Raw genomic sequence first — 23,012 nt, 5'->3', positions numbered from 1 at the left:
CGATAATTAAATTAGCATCCTCAAAACGACAATTTTCAATTTTTAAACTAGTGTAAAAGTCCAATTTGTGCAATAATATTTTCGAAAGTTATATTGGGAAAATTTCGTTTATATTTTAATTAATTAAAATTTCAAAAAAAAAGTACCTAGTGCCTATTTCTATTTTATAAAGTAATTCTTGAGAGGCCGAGCTCCAATCGGCAGTTTTATTTCTTATTTAATCAGGTTTTTTTCAGAGGAAATATATAGATATGAATCATATACTTATTACATATGAATATTTTCCAATCTTACCCATAAATGAACTGGTCATTAAAATACAAATAATCATAAATACACTTAGTTTAGCATTTTATTCAAATTGGTTAACACAATAAGTGCATTATTGCTATTAGATGTGAGTCGAACGTACACATATTAGGATAATGTCATACAGCGTCAAATTTTGAGGTACCAGTAGGTTATCATCCTATGGCAACAATGCAAGTACCACAGAAATTTATGATATGCTGCTACGACTTTATCAGCATGGGAGCAGATAGGAAAAGGCGCTAATACTTAATTATAAAAAAATGTTCTTGTTTCGTCTGTAATACCGTGTTCTTTCAGGAAAGACACCTATATAGACAAATCCAAAACCTTAAATATATATAAAATTTGATCCAAATCATTAGAACCGTTTATGAGATACACGAAATTCATATATATACAGGAATTGCTCATTTAAACTTATAAGATATATGTGACAACTTTATATCTGATTATCTGCCTATAGAGCACTAATATATTCACACAAATAATCACCTTCTTTTATAAGCATTTACATAGATACTTTTTTTTATTTATTACCTGTAAGTGATATCCCATTCTTCTGCCCAAAACCACACAATTATTAACAATGTTATGATGTGACAGTACCACTCCTTTAGGCCTGCCGGTTGTTCCCTGTAAAAATTTGAAGAAACCATTTTTTTTATTTCATTTATACATAGTATAAAATGAAGTCTCCTGAAAGCGTCTGTATGTTTGAAAGAGAAAAACTCGAGAAATATTGAACTGATATTGAAGATATTTGTACCATTTTATAAGGCATTTATTGCTGAAGATGTTAGTATATTGAAGCCATATCAAAATTAAAAAAAGAGTTTTAGAAATGCGATTTTAATTATTTTCCTACTACGACTCGCGCATGCGTAAAACAGCAGTATCTGTGCTGTGCACTTATTCCCGTACGTGTGAAAACCGCAATCTGCGAATGCGCAAAAAGCAAGATATGTGGTATGTATATAGGATACATTTCTTTGTTTACGTCTGATTTTAAACAGCGATTCAAAACTCATTATGTCCACAAAAAAAAAGGTAATCCAAACTTGTCCGGAGCGTATTAAATGCCAAAACGTTTCGTTTGTTGCGCGATAATGAAAATGTAGAGGAAAGAAATATTCGGTTAGCGAATATCAAAGAAAGAATGCCTACAATTAGGGAAGGAAGTCTGTTGTTGAGCGAAGTAATCGTCTCTCTTTAAATCGCACTGCAATTGAATTATAGAGACAGAATGAATCTCATGAGGAACGAAGTGATCGCCCAGCCAGTATAGTTTACAAAGAAATATTATGAAGCAAGCTGAATTTTCTTTTCATATCAGATTATACAGAGTTGATAAACAAGACTTATTTTTATATTTTTAAGTTTTAAAACAGCATTCTATTGCATATTTTTTGTGAATTGTTTTGTCTATGACAATATCATATTTTTACCTTTTTAACAGTTTTAATATTTCTGAATGTGTACTATAAGAGATTGTTTTATAGTTATTTTTGATGATTTCTAAAATATTTTTATTTGTTTGATGTTGCGTGACATGTCCATGTCACATCTAGACTTAAATTTAAAGCTAATTTCTCCTCTTGCAGGTTATGCTACGGTCAAAGCTGTGATGGTATTGCTAGTTTATTATAAATTAATTGAGCGTGGCCATTATATATATTAAATTACTAATTAAAAATGTCCAATAAAAGATTAAAATTAAACTCAAAGGAGTAATTACAAATCGCTTCATCATCTTTCTTCTGTTAAAAACTGCCTCATATACTATTCTTTGAATAAGCAAAGCATTATAAATGCCCTTACTAATTATTTGTTCTGAAATACTCTTACTAAAAGGAATTTTGCTAATAAAGTTTTTTTTTAATTCTGATTTTTTCTAGCTTTAAGCTTTTTTTATATAAAAAAATCAACATATAAATGTTTTTTTAGGATTTTTTTTTATTTGCAGCTTTTATAGTTATTTAAAAAAGGAATGTTAAGATTTTTATCAATCATATCACAGTATTTTATCAATGTGTAACAATGGAAAAATAATTTCAAAAAAAGTAATCTTTTTAAAAATAATTAGCTACTTTGAGATCTGTGCTGTTCGGCTTCCAAAATACTAGTATTAATTGTTTAATTTAATACATAAACTGTTGATAATTTAGTCATATCAACAGTTTTGATGACCTACATCTTAACAAAATAAAAAAGGTAGTATTCTAATTATTATATTCTATTGTAATTATTATATTCTATTTTCTAATTAAATATAAAGTGATCTTACTATTAGGTACATTTGTAAAATGGCTAAACAAATTGGTGAAATCATACAATTATTTAGGCTGTGTGCTCTATCAAAGATTTATTTCCTGATGTCTCTCGAAAAATAGAAGGGGTGGTGAACAAGCGACCGTTGATGGATTATAAGTGTTCACATGCAATAAAAGTTAATGAGATTAGTACAGTGGTTATAGCTGGCAAACTCTGTCAAGGTTTTTCTCCATCGTGAACCTACTTTAAAATATTTGTGCGAGCCAGAAGATCATTAATGATATATTTAGGGATCTTAAACTTTCAAACAAAATAAAAATAGAGGATATTGGACCGTAGTTTGTGTTTGGGGTACTGGATATTTGGTTTTGCCAATAATTTAAAAGAGAGACTCTTAAACTTTTGTACAATGCGATCCACTTTTTAAAAACCGAATCTAGAGAGATCCACTTCATCCTCGGAATACTGAATCTTTTCGGAGACGATAACAAGCATTTTTCCCTCAATAGTGTTTTTATAGACTCAGAGCTAGCCTTAGTGGCGAAAAAAGCATTTATTATTAGATGTAATAAATGTCTACACAAATGATAGAGAAGTGTTTCGAAATTAATGCATACACTAATTGACTAGAATGTTCACAGCGAAAAAGAGTTTATGATGAGAAGATCGGGGTTTAAGGTCTAATGAAAGTAAACCTTAAGTAAAACGAAAGATTGTAACAATAGAAGAAGCGACAGGTATATGGTGGACAGAAAGTAGATTCTTTATATTCAATTCTTTTATTTCTTCTTTTCGTGTTCAATTAACATTATTCGCTTGTTCGCATATTGCGTTTCTTTTTTATCTTGTTGCTACCATGTTGCTTCATAAAGATTTTAAATTCTCATTTCATTTTTGCAAATTTTAATTTGATATACATGAGAGATTTTGTGGCGAACTATCAAAAATTGGCTCCAGATTTACCAATGGGTCGATAATTACAATTTGGGAATCCCTAATTTAAAACATATAAATCAAAATTATATAAGCCACAAAAACAAGTGTTGGAAGCACACAGAAATTTAACAGCACCTTCTGATTTCTTTATTCATCTAAATAAATTCGTTAACTTAAAATTAAATAATTTTTCTAAAAAACAGGAATTTATAAATTAGAATTATTCAATAAAAATTCACTAATAATAACTACTCGGTAAAATCTATAAGCTCACCGAAGTATATTGAATATTCGCAGGATCATCAAATTGTATCGATTTTTCGATTTCAGAAAGAATCCTGTCGCTTTCCTTGTTTCCTGACTGCAGGGCATCATTGAAATTCAGAATTCCTCTAAAAATAATAAAGAACAATGAGAATAATTTTTATAATCTGAAGTACTGAATGGTGATACAATTGACGCTATGATGCACAATGCGAATGACAGTGATCTATAATTTTGGTGTAAATATCGCAAAAAGAAATTTATCTTTCTAGCTTGTTTTTGTTTTTGAGCTATCGCTTACATATACACTTGATTATAAAGACCAGGAATCTGTTAAGTAAAATTCAAAATATGATTTGAATCTAAAATCGTAGTTAGAGTCCAGCCCAATTAGCTTCGTTTTTAAGTAATCATAATCGCAGATAGACAAGAGTAATGACTTTACGAAAACAGGGAGCTTTAAAATGCGAAGATACATCACAATCATCGCGATCCCTATTCTTTCGATATATCGCATAGACGAAAGTAATAAGCTTGAATGTTCTTCTTTCGACTACCCCGTGCACTTAGATAATTTAGTGTCTCCTTTTCAGTTCTCCTTCCTTCCTTCTCTGCATCCCCTGAACGTACAGAGAGGATGGTGGAGTGTAGAGCGAAGGGTACCAAACTCTCGAAGTTCACGCCAATCCACAATCATGAGTACCACCTCGTTCCTGATTTCTGCATTTAATGACTCTGGATGGTGCAGTGTAGAGAGAGGACGCCAAACTCTCGAAGCTCACGCCAATCCACAATCATGAGTACCACCTCGTTCCTGATTTCTGCGTTTAATGACTCTGGATGGTGCAGTGTAGAGAGAGGACGCCAAACTCTCGAAGCTCACGCCAATCCACAATCATGAGTACCGCCTCATTTCTGATTTCTGCGTTTAGTGACGCTGGATGGTGCAGTGTAGAGAGAGGACGCCAAACTCTCGAAGCTCACGCCAATCCACAATCATGAGTACCGCCTCATTTCTGATTTCTGCGTTTAATGACGCTGGATGGTACAGTGTAGAGAGAGGACGCCAAACTCTCGAAGCTCACGCCAATCCACAATCATGAGTACCGCCTCATTTCTGATTTCTGCGTTTAATGACGCTGGATGGTGCAGTGTAGAGAGAGGACGCCAAACTCTCGAAGCTCACGCCAATCCACAATCATGAGTACCGCCTCATTTCTGATTTCTGCGTTTAATGACGCTGGATGGTGCAGTGTAGAGAGAGGACGCCAAACTCTCGAAGCTCACGCCAATCCACAATCATGAGTACCGCCTCATTTCTGATTTCTACGTTTAGTGACGCTGAATGGTGCAGTGTAGAGAGAGGACGCCAAACTCTCGAAGCTCACGCCAATCCACAATCATGAGTACCGCCTCATTTCTGATTTCTGCGTTTAGTGACGCTGAATGGAGCGCTTTGCACTTTTTAATGTAATAAAAAATATTTGATATGCATTTTCAATGCTTTTATATCCACCAATTGGGTCCGAAATTTGATACAGATATATTACTTAGGTTATAAGAACATGTATCGAATTTTATTTTTCTAAATCGAAGCATATTTGAGTTATTGTGATCACATAACTATGAACATAAAGATTGACATATGCCTTCCTCCCATTAAAAGATTAAGCACAAATTTAGTATGCTTGTTGGGATTTGAAGATAAATCCCTGTACCAATTTCATCTATATGGCTTTTTATATTTTTGAATTATTGCCTTCACAAGCATATGGTTGAAGAGAAAAGTTTTCCTTTGATAGATTTTAACAAATTTTGATAAAAATTAAAAATTTGTTCTTCGAACTACATACAAAATTAACTCATTCTGGTTTCATGTATTTCTGAGTTATCATATATCCAGACAAAGAGAAATTCATAATATCAAAAATGTGATTTTAGGGCTAACAAGAAATTTAAATCGTGGAAATTCGTCAAATTCTCATTCTATTATTGAATTTTTTTGACAATTGTAATTCTTTCTCTTTTTATTTCATATAAGAGGAAGTAAATAATGAAATTGACAGGATATATGCTCGTAATAAATATGCGGATATACAAGGTGTATATGACCTAATCTCTCTAACGAAAGACAGTGATAGAAAAGCCAGGTGGATCATAAAATACTTTGATAACTCCGTCTTAATGCTTACCAATGCACATTGTGGTGGATAAAATAATCTTGCTGCCAATCGGGAAAAATCCTGATTTAAACAGCTTCTGATAGATCTACACGTAAAACAAGCATATAATTTGAAAAGGACAGAAAACATTCTATAAGGTAACATCATTTTTATTGAGATACCATTATTTAAAACCAAGAGGAAAACGCCGGCACCTTGGCGAGATTCAAAACCTCATTATCGCCAAAATCTTTGTATCGTACACGAAAGATTAAATTTCTCCAGAATTAGGGCAATGATATATTTTATTGTAGGGTCATTTAAGAGCTGATGAAATGGAAAAGTATTTGGCGAGTTCAGCATATTGTAACTAGAAGGGTATTTGCGGTACACAAAACTTAAGATTTTGACGACAATCCAATTTTGCTTTTTTTCCCAAGCTTTTGGCGCTCAGTGCTTGGTTTTAAACCTTACTATTATGATGAAAATTTTGCCAAGTTATATGATTTTTTCACCTCTTTGAACACATAAAATAAGTAATGCTAGCTTTTATGTTTAGGGCTGTCAATAGTTTTTTAAATTAGGATTTTTTTCTCGATTGGTGCATAATTACTTTTTTTATTATGACTTACAAATGGCAGAAGATAAGATAAGGTTGTTATAATGATTTACGATCCACATGAGCTCTTCTATGACCCTTTTTCGTTTTGCATATTTAGTTAAACTCAATCTGTATATCGATGGGAAATATATTGATTTTTATTGATATTTTCAATAGAATATTGACAAAAAGGATTATATCTTTAAAAGCGACTGCGTACACAATTTAACGTTATGAATATAGACATTCTTCTGCTTTTTGACATATATATCTTGAAAGATCAATTTGCTAGGATTTTTCTATTTAGATGTTTGTTTTCAAGAGTGTCAAGCTATCTTCACAGATTTTTAGAGTTAGGAATAATTAATGGCTTAGGTAAGTAATTTCGATAGAAGACAAACGTATCTCATTAATTTCTTATTATTATATTATTAATATTTTTGAATAAAAAAGGGACCTAACTACAAGAAAAAGATTCTCTTCACAGTTTTTGATTAAATTATAAGAAAAGAAGAAAATTAAGAAAATTTCAAAGATGGAAAATTTTAATTCCAAAAATAAAAAAAATAAAAAAGTTGCTTACGTTTTTCTATCCTTAGAAATCATCATTATTGTTTTCAGATTTGGAAAACTGAAAATAAATTATTGTTATTATTATTATTATTCGTTATTCGCATATTATTTTTGATGAAATGTTTTTAATCTTTTTGATATTTTTTTCTATATTACTTAGAGTTATTGAGATCATTCGGATGACTGCTTGGCAGCTCAGGAATCAGCCCACACAATATATCGTAAAAATTTTGTGTTTTGAAGCTATCCCATGTCACGAGAGCCTTGCAACCAACCTACAAAAAAATATTGAACATCGAAAATTTAATTTCATGCATTATTGGAACAATAGCAAGAGAGGACTAGATTATTTAGTGGTAAGGTCTCGTATTCGAAACCGCATTTGTCAATAATGCATTGTGTATGCAAACGCATGTTAAATCTGACATCATCAATAAAACATCCTCTCGTTATTGTGGTGCGAAAGTTTGAAAAGAGGAGATACCAACTCGGGTGGCATCCTTATCATTTTATCACAATTGAGAATTATTAGATCTATCCTAAAATATCTCTAATGTTTCTTCAAAGAGGGACTTTAATATAATTAAACTAATTGCATTTTAATTTTTAAAAACTGTTTTCCCAAAGATTCATATTAATAAAAGCTAGAGCTTACAAGGAGTATGAGAAGAAAAAGAATTGATTTTAAATTTAAAATGCCATAAAAGAATTTTTTGTTATTTTAACAATTTTGAAAAATAATACATAATTTATAATAATTAGTAAGAAAAAAGCATTGAGAATTACATTTTAAAAAATTGAAATTATTTTCGAAATAATTATTCTCACAAAAAGTGTGAATTGTGCTTTGAATATACAAGGAGTGTTCAAATGAAAAGGTACGAATCGTCGAAACAACGTAACATATTTGCCTATGCCGCTATGGGAGAATATAGCGAGACATCTAGGGATGTGATAGGAGAATCCAGCGTAGATCAGAGCACGCGCTGGCACCCGCATGCGCAGGAGAGAGCAGAGGTTCTTATAAAGAGCGCCATCCGATTGACTTGGCAGTGCATGTGAAGACTGGATGGCGCTCACATTTCAAAATTCGACGATTGATGAGCAGCGCGGCGTTATCCGATTTCTGACAGCGGAAGGTGTTACACCGACCGCTATTCAACGCCGAATGGTCACCGTATATGGGGAAGACTGTGTGACAGATAAGTCAGTGAGAAAATGGAGTGCCCGTTTACGTGCAGGCCGTGAGAGTTTGGTAGATGATCCAAAACCAGGCCAGGCAAACACAGTCATCACGGTCGATCTCATCGACAAGGTGAAAAAACATATGAAAGGGAAGCGCTTCAACTCGGACAGCGAATTCGAGGACGCTGTGAAGGACTGGGTCTCGTCACGGTCACAGGGAACAAGGAATCCTTCGGCTCATTAATCAATGGGATCGTTGTGCTCAGGCCTATTTAACTCAGGCCTCATTTAAACACCCCTTGTAATACTTTTAACAATGAAGTTGAAAAACAAGCTTACAATTCACATTTATTAAATTCAAATTTTTTTTGAATGAAGAATTTTTCAACATTCTTTTGAATTAACATATTATATTGTGGTAGTGCAAGTGAATTAAAAGCCCTTAAAAGTTTTTCACTTATAAGCGCCATAAAAGATAGGTTGGAACATAATTATGTGCTTAAAATTTAAGATATTAATATATATATATATATATATATATATATATATATATATATTTCTTTTTAGATTAAGTTTTTTGCAGATCTTGTCACCAAGGCTTTTGGAGGACTCTAATTCTTTGCACTAGCACTGTATGCATAGATACGATAACAACAACAAATTAAGTTTTATTTTAGATTTGATGTCGAATTACTCAGAATAAATTCGAATATAATATATATATATATATATATATATATATATATATATATATATATATATATATATATATATATATATATATATATATATATATATATATATATATATATTCGAAAAATACATTTTAAAGTGGGGAGTCAGAAATTCAATTAAATTTTTTTCAATGATTCGATTTTAAAACGCTCAAATTAGCCAAGTTCCACTGTATATTTATACAAAAGTTTTGCTTTTTTAACTTCAAAAATTTTATTTTGTGCATTTCCTACCTGTGTAAAAGACCTGTCAAAAAAATCTACCCGTCCAAAGCAATTTTCAATGGCACTCATGATTTCTGAGTAAAGATGTCTCGTGATTCAATAATATAAATGTAAAATTCAACCCATTAGCCAACGATGCAACGAAATCAGGTCGTTTAAATAAGGAAAGGATAATCTCGAAAGGAGTACAGGTTTTCAATCATAGATTTATTTTTTACTTAAATTTACAGCAATTATTCGCTCACGCTATCAGCGTCGTTATATTATTGAGTTGCCGTTGTTTTGCTCTCAAAATACAGATTTGTATGGATACATTTTGTTCTTGCCATTTGATAAAAGCAGTATGAGTGTAAAGTTACCAACGACGTAATTCTTCTTTGAAAGTTATGAAGACTCGGAAATTGCATAAAGCACGGCTTGAGGGTAGTTTTTATATTTATACCCGCAATATTATTTACCAATTTTATTTACCTTTCAGTTACTGAACATAGATTGTGATTATGAATTTAACTGTGTTTGATGCCTTGCCTACAGAGGCAAAGTATCAAATAGGCAAGGTAGGCAAATACTAAAAGTCTATATGCAGCATTAGGGGGACTCAACAGTGGTGTGAATTTTGGCTTTCATTTTGTTTACAAGGATCATGTATTCGAGGTTATTCAAACTAAAATCATTTAGGGGAGATTGTGGAAAGATGAAGAATGATTTAATTCTTATTGATATTTCTTCAACTTTATCGATTTATAGATATTTCTAGCTTTTTACATTGCTGGACTCTAAAAATTTTCATTTGGAAACCATTGCCTCCATTTCGTTGTTTTTAAGATAATCTTCGTGTATTTTAATTAATGCATTGTAATTTTTAAGGTATGCAATGTAAAATTTCACTGACTAACCAAAATTTATTTGGCTATTCATTCCTTTCTTATATATGACTACCTTAAACAATACACTTTTCATAATCATTATTTATTTATATCTTTTTCCTGTTAATCCTGCAAAAAAACTCATTTCAAATCGGTGTAAATTGACGACATGGTCGTCTTGACTCAAGTATATTTTTTTATTATTATTATTTCCTATATTTGGAGTATATATGTATTTATTACTCAGTGTGTGCAATTTTCTTGATCAACATGATACACAAACTGTTTAAAACCATATGACAAGTCGCATAGATTTAAGGAAAATAATTTCACAATCTATCATTTGAAAGATATGCTAGTTCCAAAGGAAACATAAAAGGCACATCAAAAACATTTATAGCTATAAAATCGAGAGGATTTGGAAAAGAAAAAAGTAATCGTTACTAAGGTTTGTTTTCTAACTTTGAAGACATGAATTGAAACTTCCTTCGAAAATACAGTGCAGTGACTGCATGTTGTGAGATCTATTATGACCATCCATCAGGAAACTAGTAATATTGAGAAAGCTGCACATGGTAAGACAAAGGATGCTCAAACTTAGGAGAGAAATTTGAGTTCAATTTTTGATAAGAAAAAAAGATTTTCAGTTATATAAATTTATTATGAACGAGAGTTTAAAACACAATAATCTTTTATTTTATATTAATCTTAGTAACGTACTTAAAAATCTTTAATTAATTAGCGTACAGTTATGCATCTTCTTAGAATAAAAATATATTCAATTTTCATCAGATTGACAGATTTTATCAGACATCATCAGACCCTAAGGTCAAAAATATTTTACCTTAATACCAAGGCAAGATAATATTCTTGAAATAGCAAAATAATATTGACTTTATTAAAATAAAAAATTATCCTGTTTGCTACTATTTTGCATTTATAGGAAGTGACGTCACCTCCAGATAGCTCTACTAACTCATCATTTGGTTTCATACTTTTAATTGATTAATTTTGCACCACAAAAAAATTGCGAAAATATCGTTTGGTTTTCGAATTTTTTTTTTTCAGTTTTAATTTTCGCACTTCTTGTAGTACATAATTCTTGAGATTATTCTTCAACTATTTATTGAATAATTTATAATCGCACTTTTTCGACTTTTACCGTAGTCTTATGAATTATATTTCTCAAAAGACTTCTGTAAATGTTATGAAAATATTAAAATCTCTCTGCATTATATTCAATGATTTAACCATATATACAAAAGCTTTCAGAATATTTCAGCAATAACGAACTTGTGATTGAATTACTTGCTATTACTTATTCGTTACTTTCAACTACCGTAGTATTAACACTAGTTATAATACAGGGAAATGCTTTTCAAACAATGTATGCAAAGAAAAATAATTTATCTCAAAAACTAAATTTATTAAAAATGGTCAAATGTTAACAACGTCATCTTGGTTCGGTTTTTTCTATCAAATTTTGTATTTTAGTATTTAGAGTGTGTTAAAAAAAATTTAATTTTTTATCATCTAATTTAAAATTACCTTTAAATTTTACATTTTTTTATACGTGAAATACTGAAATCAACTTTCTTGAAAGGGATTCGCATTGAATCGTGTTATTATTTTAATTTTTGTAATATTTGGTACTTAAAAATTGATTTTATAGATGTTAAATTAAGATTAATAAAGAAAAAAGATCGCTCTTGACAGTTAAGAGGAGAAAGGAGGCCCCTAAACTCACATTGTCTCCATGGAGTTTAATTCGGGTCTAATGTTGCTATGGTTACATAAAAAGTTATAATCCTCTGATATTTAATATTGACTCCCCTTGTAGGATTCAAAACAGGAAGAGTTATTAATAACCGTTTTTAGAGAGTCATTTTAACTAACAAATATGATATTGGGGTGGAATGAAGATCATTATGATCCATGCAATGGAAGCAAGAGGACGTATGTTTTCGAAAACATTTCTTTAATGATCACATTTCACGCAAAACAAACACGAAAGACAAGACAAGACAAGACATTAAAGCGCACTTTTGGCAGAATAGCATCTCATCTCATTATAATTACAATCGCAGAGCACTATGGGATGCTTACCTAATTAGTTATCGTCATCTATTATCCAAAAGAAAAGATAGAGTAATGCAACTGCTACGATATAAATATTTTAATTTTATTATTCTATTAAAAATTTGTTAGAGAAATAATAAGAAAATTTTGAATTTTAAAATGTTTCTTTCAACTCACTTTTTTCAAGCAGTATTCTAATTCACTTGGTTGGTAGGCAGGGTTTATAGTCACCTTTGAAAGAGAGAATGATATAACTATTTCTAACAATAAATTAATACAAGTTTACTCACTTAATATCATTATAAAGTAAGAATTATTTTCAAATATTGTATCTACAAATAAAATATTATTTACAAGTACAATACCTATGAATTGAATATTATAATTACGAGGAGTACAAATAAAAAATTATTTCAAGGTTATTAGTAATATTTGTAATTGGTAATAATCATTTGTAATAAATATAACGTTATTCATAATAAACATTTGTAATAAATATGACATAATTCATAATAAACATTGGTAATAAATATAACATTATTCGTCATAAATATAACATTTTATTACCAATTCCCCCGAACTTATCTTTTTTGAGTGTGTGTGGGATTTTATTATTATTATTTACGTTTGAGGTTATGAAATCCAACGTTTATTTGTCTTCTCTCAGAAGTATGACGAAAAAAGAGATCTAATAAGATTTTTGGATTTTTTTTTATATTTATCTACTTTAATTAATATCTGGTTTAATTTTATTTCTGTAGAGATCCCACACATACACAAAAGCATATTCATCTTTATTACGAGTAGAGCTAGCCAAACAAAATATTATGGTTAATATTGGAAAGGATAATTTTTCACGTTAAAATTGTTTTGCAGCAAAGTAGCAATAAAACCTCGAATTTTAATTTTTATGTTCATTATGAATTTTAAACTTTATTCATAAAAACAGTTATGCTGTGTAATAAAGCATGTTTGTTCCTGTAGCATGTCGAGGATTTGAGAAAGAGAGATATGCTCCTCATCATCTGACCACATTTCCATAATGGGACGTCCTTTTCAAATAAACCCTGTATTTCTGCAAAACGGTACATTATTATAGTTAAGCTAAATTGAAGATAGTTTTTTTCACTCTGTTGATTACAAAAAGAGAGTAAATACTATGAAAATACTAAAAAGTATCATTAATATTCAAGTAACTGATAATGAATTTAATTTCGTCAAAATAAATTTTAACTCTTTTTAAGGTGACGGGCACAGTTTTGTTTTTCTCTTATACTCTATTATTTTACATTTGCTTTTCTTTTCTATTCTTTTTATTTTTCTATAATTTTTATTTCCTTCTTTTTTAAATTTTCACTTCTATTTTTCTATTTTTTTTTATCTGCTGTTTGGTATTCCAAAGTACCTTAGTGTAAATAAAACGCCAATTCTTGGTTTTGCTTTTTAGTGCTCTGTAATTTTGATTTATACTATTCTTTTGAATGGTTTGTATCCTTTTTTTGATTGTCTCTTCGAAATGGCATCTAATTTGTGAGGTTGAAACTCGCCGGAAAAACATGTAGATACTTGCTGTCCTGAAGAAACTTCTAAAATATTAGAGTAGTTTGTTGGCCACAATTTTAAAACAGGATGCACAATCCGAGCATTGGTTAATCATGATCATTTCTAAATTAAGCATAGCACCCGTGTTATCATGGTAACTCCATTATTCAATACCCCGGCTGCATAAGCAAGGCAGGGGAATATCATTTATATTAGATTATTACATCCCAAAAAGTGCCATCCTTGTGTAAACTGGCAGTCAACAATGAAATTATATTATTGATTTGGAAGTTAATAAAATGCACATAGACTTTTACAAAAAAGAATAAATTCATCTAATATGCGTTAATTGTGCCATGTCAACTAAAATTTAAATTCCATTCAGCATGCTGCAAATGTGGAAAACGCATGTAACGTCACAAATATGTGTTTAGATATTAGATAACAGATCAGATTCCGTTTGCTATGCAACTTCGTATGTTGTATAAAGAATCTACATCATTACAATGTCCAAAGATAATCTAAACACGCAAACATGTTGGTGTTAACATCCTTTGAAAAATGCACTGTCAATTGATTTCCGTTAATAATCAAAAATTTTCCACTGTATCTTTATCATACTTTTTAAAGCAAGATAATAAATAAAGCATTAAAACAAAGTTTATTTCAAACTTTATCTGATTCTAATCCATTGATGATTTAGCTAGTTCTAACCGTGTGTGAAGTGTTAGAAACTGCTCAAACCTGCTGCGAACACCATGTCACAAAAGAAAAACGTCCAGTTAATTGGCATGATATTTTAGACTTCAAAATATAGAATAATTTTATTTTGGAATGCAACTGATAATAAATCATTGATTTAGTGTTTTTAAGAAAACTGGAAAGCTCATTGAAAATAAGCCAAGGGATGTGAAATTTACACTGATTTTTTTTTATTAGGTGAGAATAAAAACCGTTTATTATCTATATAACAGGTTACTCCTGGTGAAAGAGCAAAAGATGAGTGTTTTTAAATCATGGCTTTATTTCTTTCTTTGTGATAAGGTAGAATGTTCAATTTTTAACAGCTTTTAAAAGTTCCTTACTATGCCATGATTAGATATGCCACTGAATGATACGCTCCATACAATTTTAGGAAAAACAGAAAAAAAGCCTTCTAATCTTATATACATTTTAAAGAGTATTTTACTGTTATCTATCTGATCAAGCATTTATTTTAATCACCTGATTTTCGTATGAGACTACAATTCAACATTGAACAGTACATAAATAAAACCCTGAAAGGCATTAAATTCCAAACTCAAGTCAGAATGTAAAGTGAAGCTTGAATTCGATTATTAATAAAACAATTGATTTTAAAAGCGAAAATGAACTGAATTTATTAAAAATACATATACATGTAAAACATATTTTAGCAGTAGCGTAACCAAATAGAAGAAACTTTTGAAATTTTAAAACTTCGATTTATTTCACCCCGGGAGGCATAATTTTCACACAAAAAAATAAGCGATGATAAAAAATGCGTCAGTCTACATTGCAACAAAAGAATGGAAAAGGCCAAAATTTTTCCGTTTAAGGATTTTACTATGAGAATTTGATAGAGATTTTTTTGACACGTGTAGATTTGATAGAGAATCTCAAGTATCTTTGAAAGAATATTGTAAGCATCAAGGATTTTTATTCCTTCTCTCAGAGTATTAGAAGCTGCTTTTAGGAGGAAGTTAGCATAATTTAAATTAGGATAAAAATTAGGAAATTAATTAAGATTTAAATTAGATTAAGAGATACCATTACACACATGCATATACATAAAGAAAGAGAGAAAATAAATTTTAGGTTGAGTTTTTAAAAACATAAGGCTGACTGCATAAATAAAATGCTTCAATGAACATATTATTCGTAAATTAAGGAATTAAGTCAGTAAATTCTTTGATTAGTGGTATACTGTAAATTACGTTATTGTCATTCATTGGAATATTTTTAAATATTATAATTTAACATAAGCTTCACGAACACTTACTAATATTAAACCTGCTTTAGCTGCAGCATATTGGGTTAAAGGCCATTCGTAGCAGTTGGGACTGTATAAGCCGATTCTATCTCCTTTCTTCAACCCAAGTGAAACAAATCCTGATGCCAATCTGTCAACCTATAAAACAATTATATAAAAAAAAACAGGTGAAAATTTATTACACAAGTTACCATACAATTTACATACGACATTCATTCAAGATGAAAGAAATTATTTGAATAATAGTACAGTACGCTCCCGAGTATCCGGTTCGAGACTATCCGTCTTCCTTTCGTACTATCTGGCCTAATTTACGTTTATCATAATTAAATGAGAAAGGCAAGGCGTTGCATTGGCAACATTGCCAAGGCATTGTTGTCTGCTACGGTCCTCCTACGTGTCGTGGGCAAAATACAGGTTGCGACAGGAAAAGAGTAACTTTCTTCTCGTTGTTCATTGTTTCGCAGTGTGTAATAGACCGCTATCGTTGCCACCGTTCCTTATTATAACTGCAAAGCGCGTGCAATATTCGTAAGCTGTTTTCGGGGTATGCTTAATGTTTTTTTTTAAGTGTACTATCGTGAAGATTACAGAATTTATGTTAAAATGTGAACAGTTTATATCCTTTAACTTACTTCCACTCTAATAAATTCTTGAAACGCTCAGTGCAGTATATAAACATATATGAACTACCAGTACAGAGCCTTCTGTTATAACCCAACACGTACCGGCAACCGCTTTTATGATTCGCCAGGCAGCGACCTCTTTCATATTTTACGTGGGTTAATAAATGGAGGGCTTAGTACTCAATCAGAAGTGAAAAAATAAGTATTATAACAATGAATGCTGATATAAAAACTTTGTCTTCTGGTATTGGTGGGCAGAGAAATGAGTACATAGAACTCCGGTCTATCCGACTTTTTATTATCCGACCAGCCCTTCGGTCACGTTAGGTTGGATACTCGGGAGTGTGCTGTATATGTTATTCAAATAATTTTTATAATTAATTCAATTAATTAAATATCAATCAAATAATTAATATGTTATAGCTTTCAAATATATTGTTATATGCATGCATTCCCAAAGAAGAAAGAACTCTATTCACATTCATGTAAGAGCATATTGTAATTATATGTTCAGAATTTATTGTTTTAATAGCATTTAAGAATTCTCAGTTATTATGAGAACATTTATTACAGAAAAAACTGCTTTCACCTGCAAAATTACAAATATTTTTAATATATATCTTATAAAATATTTTAAACAATTCAAATATCAATGAAACATTATTGATGAAAAGCAGATAAAGTCAGCACTCTTATATTCTATGTTAATAATGGAAATACGTGAATTTCGGAAAAACAGAAATTTAATTAAATTAATTTAAAGCTTCTATAGAAAATCAACTCAGTGTTCGCTCTAAACGTATCAAATTTTATATGTTCTTGCAATTATTCTAATTATTCTAATTAAATTCTAATTATTCAATTATTCTAATTAAATGCTACCACACCAAAAAAGTGTGCATTCAAGCTGTCAAGTGTTTTATAAGTCACTAATGGCTTTAAAGCATGTTGTAATACTTCATGTTGTTGGAACTTCAGTTTCGATTTTTTGTATTTTTATTCTGTTTTCATGTTTTTTTTTTTTTTTTTCTAATCCTCTTCTGCATCTCCTGAACATATCGCAGAATTGTGACAGAATAGTCAGGGAGCTGATAAATCTTCGAAGATCACAGACAATAAGCGTTAGTTCTCTCTTCGCTCCCAACTTCTGCATGTATAGATGCAATATGACGCATTTTGTGCTTCGAATGAAGAAAACTATTTGGATATAATTGAATAAGAAAATAAAACTATCAACAAAATGATTAGTTTCGTATTATTATGGAAATCAACCGGGATTTGGTTTGGTTTTGTTTTGTCTTTTTTGGAACAAAAGCCAAGATGTTGACTATGCTGCGCCAACCAGAGAAATAACATCATAGCAATATGAGAGTATAAAATTTTATTAATAAAGCTTATAAATGATTTTTTTAATATCATTTATAAGCATAAATCATATTTTTTAAATGAGAGAATAAAACCCTATTGATTTAAAAAAAAAATCAAAAAGATTAACATGAGGGATTTTGCCAAGTAAAGTTGAAATGGTAGATGTTTGAAAAAAGCTCAAGCGCTGTACACTGAAATATGAGCGTTCACTCAAAATATGGTGAATAGAAATTCGGCAGTTGTATCACGAACACTTTGGTGGTTGTTCGCCGAGTAAAAGATGAAGATGAGTGAACTTAGTATGACCAATGCGTAAGCGTGTTAAAAGAGTATCTGCGTTTCTATTGTTTAATGAAGGCCAAGATTGTAAAAGGGCTTTGACAGCGTGGTGTTAGTTCTCTATTTCGAAATCCCACTCTGTTTGCCATTTCAAATAAAGAACCATTTTAACATGTTTTTTTTAAGTCGCGCGCTGGTAAAGTCATATTTATAGGAGCAGTCGCCAATTTGGTGGCCTTGTCCGCTTTCTCATTGCCTAAAATTTCCACACGATGAATCTGATGGTACCCAACAGAGTAAAACAGTAAAACCATGAGAATTCAAGTTATGAAAAATATCCAAAACTCTTAAAATCTAAGGATGATTATGAAGATTGGAATTAAATTATTAGAGTGACAATTAAACACTTAATGAATCGGTATAGATAATAAAATAATAAATGTTTTTTATGGAGATATATAGGTCATCAACATATAAAAAACCTTTCACAGAAAGTGGAATTTGTTTTAAAATTTTATTAATTTTTAAAATAAAAAGAGTAAGTTACACTTAAAACACTGCCTTGATGGACACCTTCCTCTTGTATAAAAAATTCTGATAGTTCAGTTTTCACCTTTATCCGGAATTGTCTACGTTTTAAAAAATTTCTGATAAAAATAGAAAGATTTCCTCGTAGTCCAAGATCATGTAAATCTTTTAAAATTCAGTATCTCCTAGTCCGATCATAAGCCTTTTCAATGTCAGAAAAGATGGCAATCAAATGTTTTCTTTGTAAAAATCCAAGGCGAATGTCTGTTTCAAGAGCAAGTAGATTATCGGTTGTACTCCGACCTCCCCTAAATCCACTTTGGGATGGCTGAAGGAAATTATGTGCCTCCAAATAACAAATCAGTCTGCGATTTATCATTCTTTCAAGCAATTTGCAGAGACAACAGGTCAAAGCAACTGGACGATAGTTAAAAGGATTCTTTGTACCTTTGTCTGGTTTCAATAATGGTTATAGAATGTTGCCACTAGGGATTGCAATACCGGTATACCGGGATACCGAATACCGGTATTTTGAGCCATTTGTACAATTTCGTAATACCGGTATTCACAAGTTTAAATACCGGTTTTTCGGTATTTACTAGAAATTTTTAAAATTGTTTCCAATATATATTTCGGTATCGCGAACATAGCAATATAGTATACGCTTTTGTTTTTATGGGCGAAATTAATTAGCTAATTAATGGCTAAGTTAATTGCTTAAATCTAAATTAGCGAAACATGGATTATCCCTGAAAGAAGATGTTGTATCCATAACGACTGATGGAGCAACAATTATGAAAAAAGTTGGAAAATGGATTGGTGCAAATCAGCAGTTGTGCTATGCACACAGAATTCAATTAGGAGTAATAGATGTATTATACCAAAAATATAAAAAACAGAAGAATCCAAATACTGTGGATATAGAAACTTCGGAACCCAACTTAGAAAAGAGTAAGAGTGAGAGTGATATTGACAATGAAGATAATGACAATGTAATTGTTGAAAAAGATATTGCTAATGAGGATGAAATATGAACCTATCAAGAATTGCTTCCTATAATTTATAAAGTTCGAAAAAATGTTAAAATATTTAAACGTTCCCCTATAAAAAGGATATAATACTAAAATATATACTAACTGAAAATAAAACAGAATATATGTTAATATTAGATTCTAAAACACATTGGAACAGTTTACTTCTAATGATGGAACGATTTTTGAAACTGAGAAATCCAATCCAAAAAGCAATAATCGACTTAAACCGGTAAATTAATTTTTCAGATAGTGAATTCGACTTAATATCCAGAACTACATCAGCTCTATTTCTAATAAAACTGACTATTGAGGCATTATGTCGGAGAGATTCTAATTTATTAACAGCTAATGCAACAATAAATTTCATGTTGCAGTCACTGAAAGAACAGCACACATCACTATTTAAAGAATTATATATTACATTGAAAAATCGCACAGAAGAAAGGCATACCGAAATAGAAAATGTCTTATGGTATTTACATAATTCTAATGATTTTAAAAATGAAAATGAAAAGGAGAAAAGAAAATAACCCATTCAAATCTGATTAAATTAGAGTAAAGTTTCTTAAAAAAATTTTCCCACAAACCTATTCACATTCAGAATTCGGTTCAATTATCGAAGATTATGATGTCACTACTGTCGATAGTGAAAAGGAATTGTCTCTTGAACAAAAATTAGAATTAGTGATAAATAAAAAAAATTTCAACGAACCAAAATACAATACAGAAATCAGCTATATCCAAAACCAACCGACGGGAAATCGATTCATTTGAATATGAGGGATTTAGAGGTAAGTAAGTACTTGGAAAAAGTATATCGCGCATTGCTAAAAGTACCACCAATTAACGTAGATGCCGAAAGAGCGTTTTCGACAGCTGGTCATTTTTACACAAAATTACTTTTCAGACTTAATGATAGTAGAATTGATGCATTATGTTTTTTAAGATCACATTTCAAAAATTTGTAATAGTACCACAGACTGAATAGTGATATTTACACTTTTTTTGTGATTTAAATAAATAAGATGTTTCTATATTTTTTTTTTGTGATTATATACTGTTATAATTTATAAGTTACAGATTATTTTTTGTGATATTTACACTCTCTAACAAAACTGGCAAACAAAAACAAAAAAGAAACACCTGTGTTTTCTTCCTTTTTCTAAAATTTCTAATACCGGTATTAAAACCGGTATTCCGGTATTAGGATTTAAGAAATACCGAATACCGGTATTGAAATTTTGGTCCGATATTGCAATCCCTAGTTGCCACATAGTGGGAAAAAGATGTTCTTGCCAAATACGATTGTATAGATGTAATAACTTTTCTTGCGAATCCATTTCTAAATGTTAGATCATAGAATAACTAATCTTATCTCGACCAGGAGATGAATCACGAACATTGGCAAGGCATGATCGGAATTCTGAAAGAGTAAAATTGCAGTTATAGGGAAAATTATCCAGAGAATAGAAATTTAATTTTTGTTTTTCATCATTATTTTTGTAGTTCCAAAACGGTTCGAACGGTTTTGTAGATCATCGAATAGTTTTCACTATTCGATGTATAAGCTAGACTCGAAACTATGCAATTTTCAATATCCTAAAGGATATCCTAATGTTGACATTATGTTCCCTCGATCAATTAAAATAGAAACTGTATTGGGTTGAGAAATACCCGAGGCTTTGTTAACTTTTTTCCATAGCTGACGGCTAGATATTGTAGAGGTTATGCTAGAAACAAATTTTTGCCATGATGTTCTTCCACTTCTTCTTTGTATCCTTCTGGATTCAGCTTAGCTTTTTTTAAACTTATAAAATTTTCAGAAGAAGGGTAACGTCGAAAGATATTCCATGCCTTTTTTTTCCTTCTTTTTATATGCCAGTTGGCAATTTGCATCCCACCAAGGCTTGCTTTGCCTCCTCTGAATGCCAGATGTCTTTGGAATGGAATTATCCGTTGCTTCAATTAATGTATGAATTACATGATTTAATGCTTCCTCGATAGTGGAAGATTGCTTTCAGAATTGATGAATTGATGTCAGCTAAAGAAGTGAATTTTCGCCAATTTGCTGCATTTAAAACATATTTAGGAGAGCGGAAAGAACTGATTGGATTAGACTTTCTGTCCGGTAAGATTAATGGAAAGTGGTCATTGTCGTACAGCCGAACTGAAAATGGTAACAGAGATGGAGAGCAAATGGTGAGATCAACTGAATGAAATGTTCGTGTTGGCAAGTGAAATGCGCTTTTTCGTCAGAATTTAAAATGCATAAATTGTTGTCGGACAGAAGTTGTTCAATTTGCAGACCACGTGAATTTGAATCAGAACTTCCCTAAAAAGGACTATGGCCGTTCATTTCTCCCAAAATGATAAAGGGAGATGGAAGGTGACAAATTAAATAATTCAGGTCTACTTGTTTGATCATCAGTCGGGAATGTTTGATGAGAAGTCCAATAAGATAAAAGATAACAGTACTTTATTCCCAGATAGTAATATATAATCAAAGTGCTCACAAGAACAGCTTGCAAAAATCCTTAACACGCTAACAGCAGCACAGAACTACTTACAACAACTGTATAGCTCGCTCTGCAATCAATACTCCAAAGCGAAAATTCACCTAGTGAAATTAATTCGCCTTTTATAGTTTCGCAATTGGATATAGAATAGAAGATTTGCGAATCTTGATTCTTATTAGAGATATCGTCATAATTCTTGTATTTTTTAGAACCTTCATTTTTAGTGACAGGAAGAATATTAACCTGAACTAACTCAACATCTATTAAAATATTTTTAAATCTCTCTTCTTTACTATGACACTAACATTGCAGGGAAACAATATTATAAATTAGTAAGAATTTTTCTAATAGGAATTAAAGTTTAATGATATCAGTAAGCGATTAGAATGTTCTATATGACTTCGCAGTACGTCTAGATTAGAAGTCAGGAAGTAAATAATAAGGCTGAAAACTAACTTCGTTTCTAAAATCTGTAAAATTTTTCTTTATCCCTTGGTGATCAGAAATAAATGCTATTGCATCTCCATTGCTGTCAGCAGCTTCATCTAAAATTTGAGATATAGTTGAACTTGAAAGTGGAATGTCTCCGGGTTTAAAAGTATAACTCTCCTTGAGTTTCTCTCGGATGTAGCTAAGAAATCTTAAGAAAAGAAAAATTTGTACAAACAAAAAATAAAAATAAACAAAAAGTAAATCTAAAAACTTATTTTGTATAAAATAAAAAGAGTAAAAGGCTAAATAAAATGTTGAAAATAACATAGAATACTATTAATAATTTTAATATATTATTTCTGAAAAATACAAATTCATGATCTTTGGTAGGTGTGCAATATCTGTAGCAATATCTGTTTTGGGCGATACTTGTTATATAATAAAACAATTTAGCTCTACTGTTGATTC

At 30.7% G+C, this 23,012-nt stretch overlaps 1 protein-coding gene across 4 annotated transcripts in view; it reads right to left on the bottom strand.

The window, feature by feature from the left end:
* The window catches only part of LOC129962724 (medium-chain acyl-CoA ligase ACSF2, mitochondrial-like), a 56,446-nt gene that overhangs the window by 26,538 nt on the left and 6,896 nt on the right, over positions 1 to 23,012 (bottom strand). For all 4 annotated transcript variants that reach the window (XM_056076674.1, XM_056076671.1, XM_056076673.1 and 1 more), the window contains exons 3-9: positions 22,569 to 22,752; positions 15,771 to 15,899; positions 12,386 to 12,439; positions 7,276 to 7,394; positions 7,130 to 7,177; positions 3,794 to 3,911; positions 850 to 945 (exon numbers count right to left, since the gene is read on the bottom strand). In XM_056076674.1, coding sequence (XP_055932649.1) covers positions 850 to 945; positions 3,794 to 3,911; positions 7,130 to 7,177; positions 7,276 to 7,394; positions 12,386 to 12,439; positions 15,771 to 15,899; positions 22,569 to 22,752 — 748 coding nt within the window. The remainder of the gene's footprint in view (positions 1 to 849; positions 946 to 3,793; positions 3,912 to 7,129; positions 7,178 to 7,275; positions 7,395 to 12,385; positions 12,440 to 15,770; positions 15,900 to 22,568; positions 22,753 to 23,012) is intronic.

Source organism: Argiope bruennichi, chromosome 3 (genome assembly GCF_947563725.1).
Source record: "Argiope bruennichi chromosome 3, qqArgBrue1.1, whole genome shotgun sequence".
Lineage (NCBI taxonomy): Eukaryota > Metazoa > Arthropoda > Arachnida > Araneae > Araneidae > Argiope > Argiope bruennichi.
This window is presented reverse-complemented; position numbering and strand designations above follow the sequence as displayed.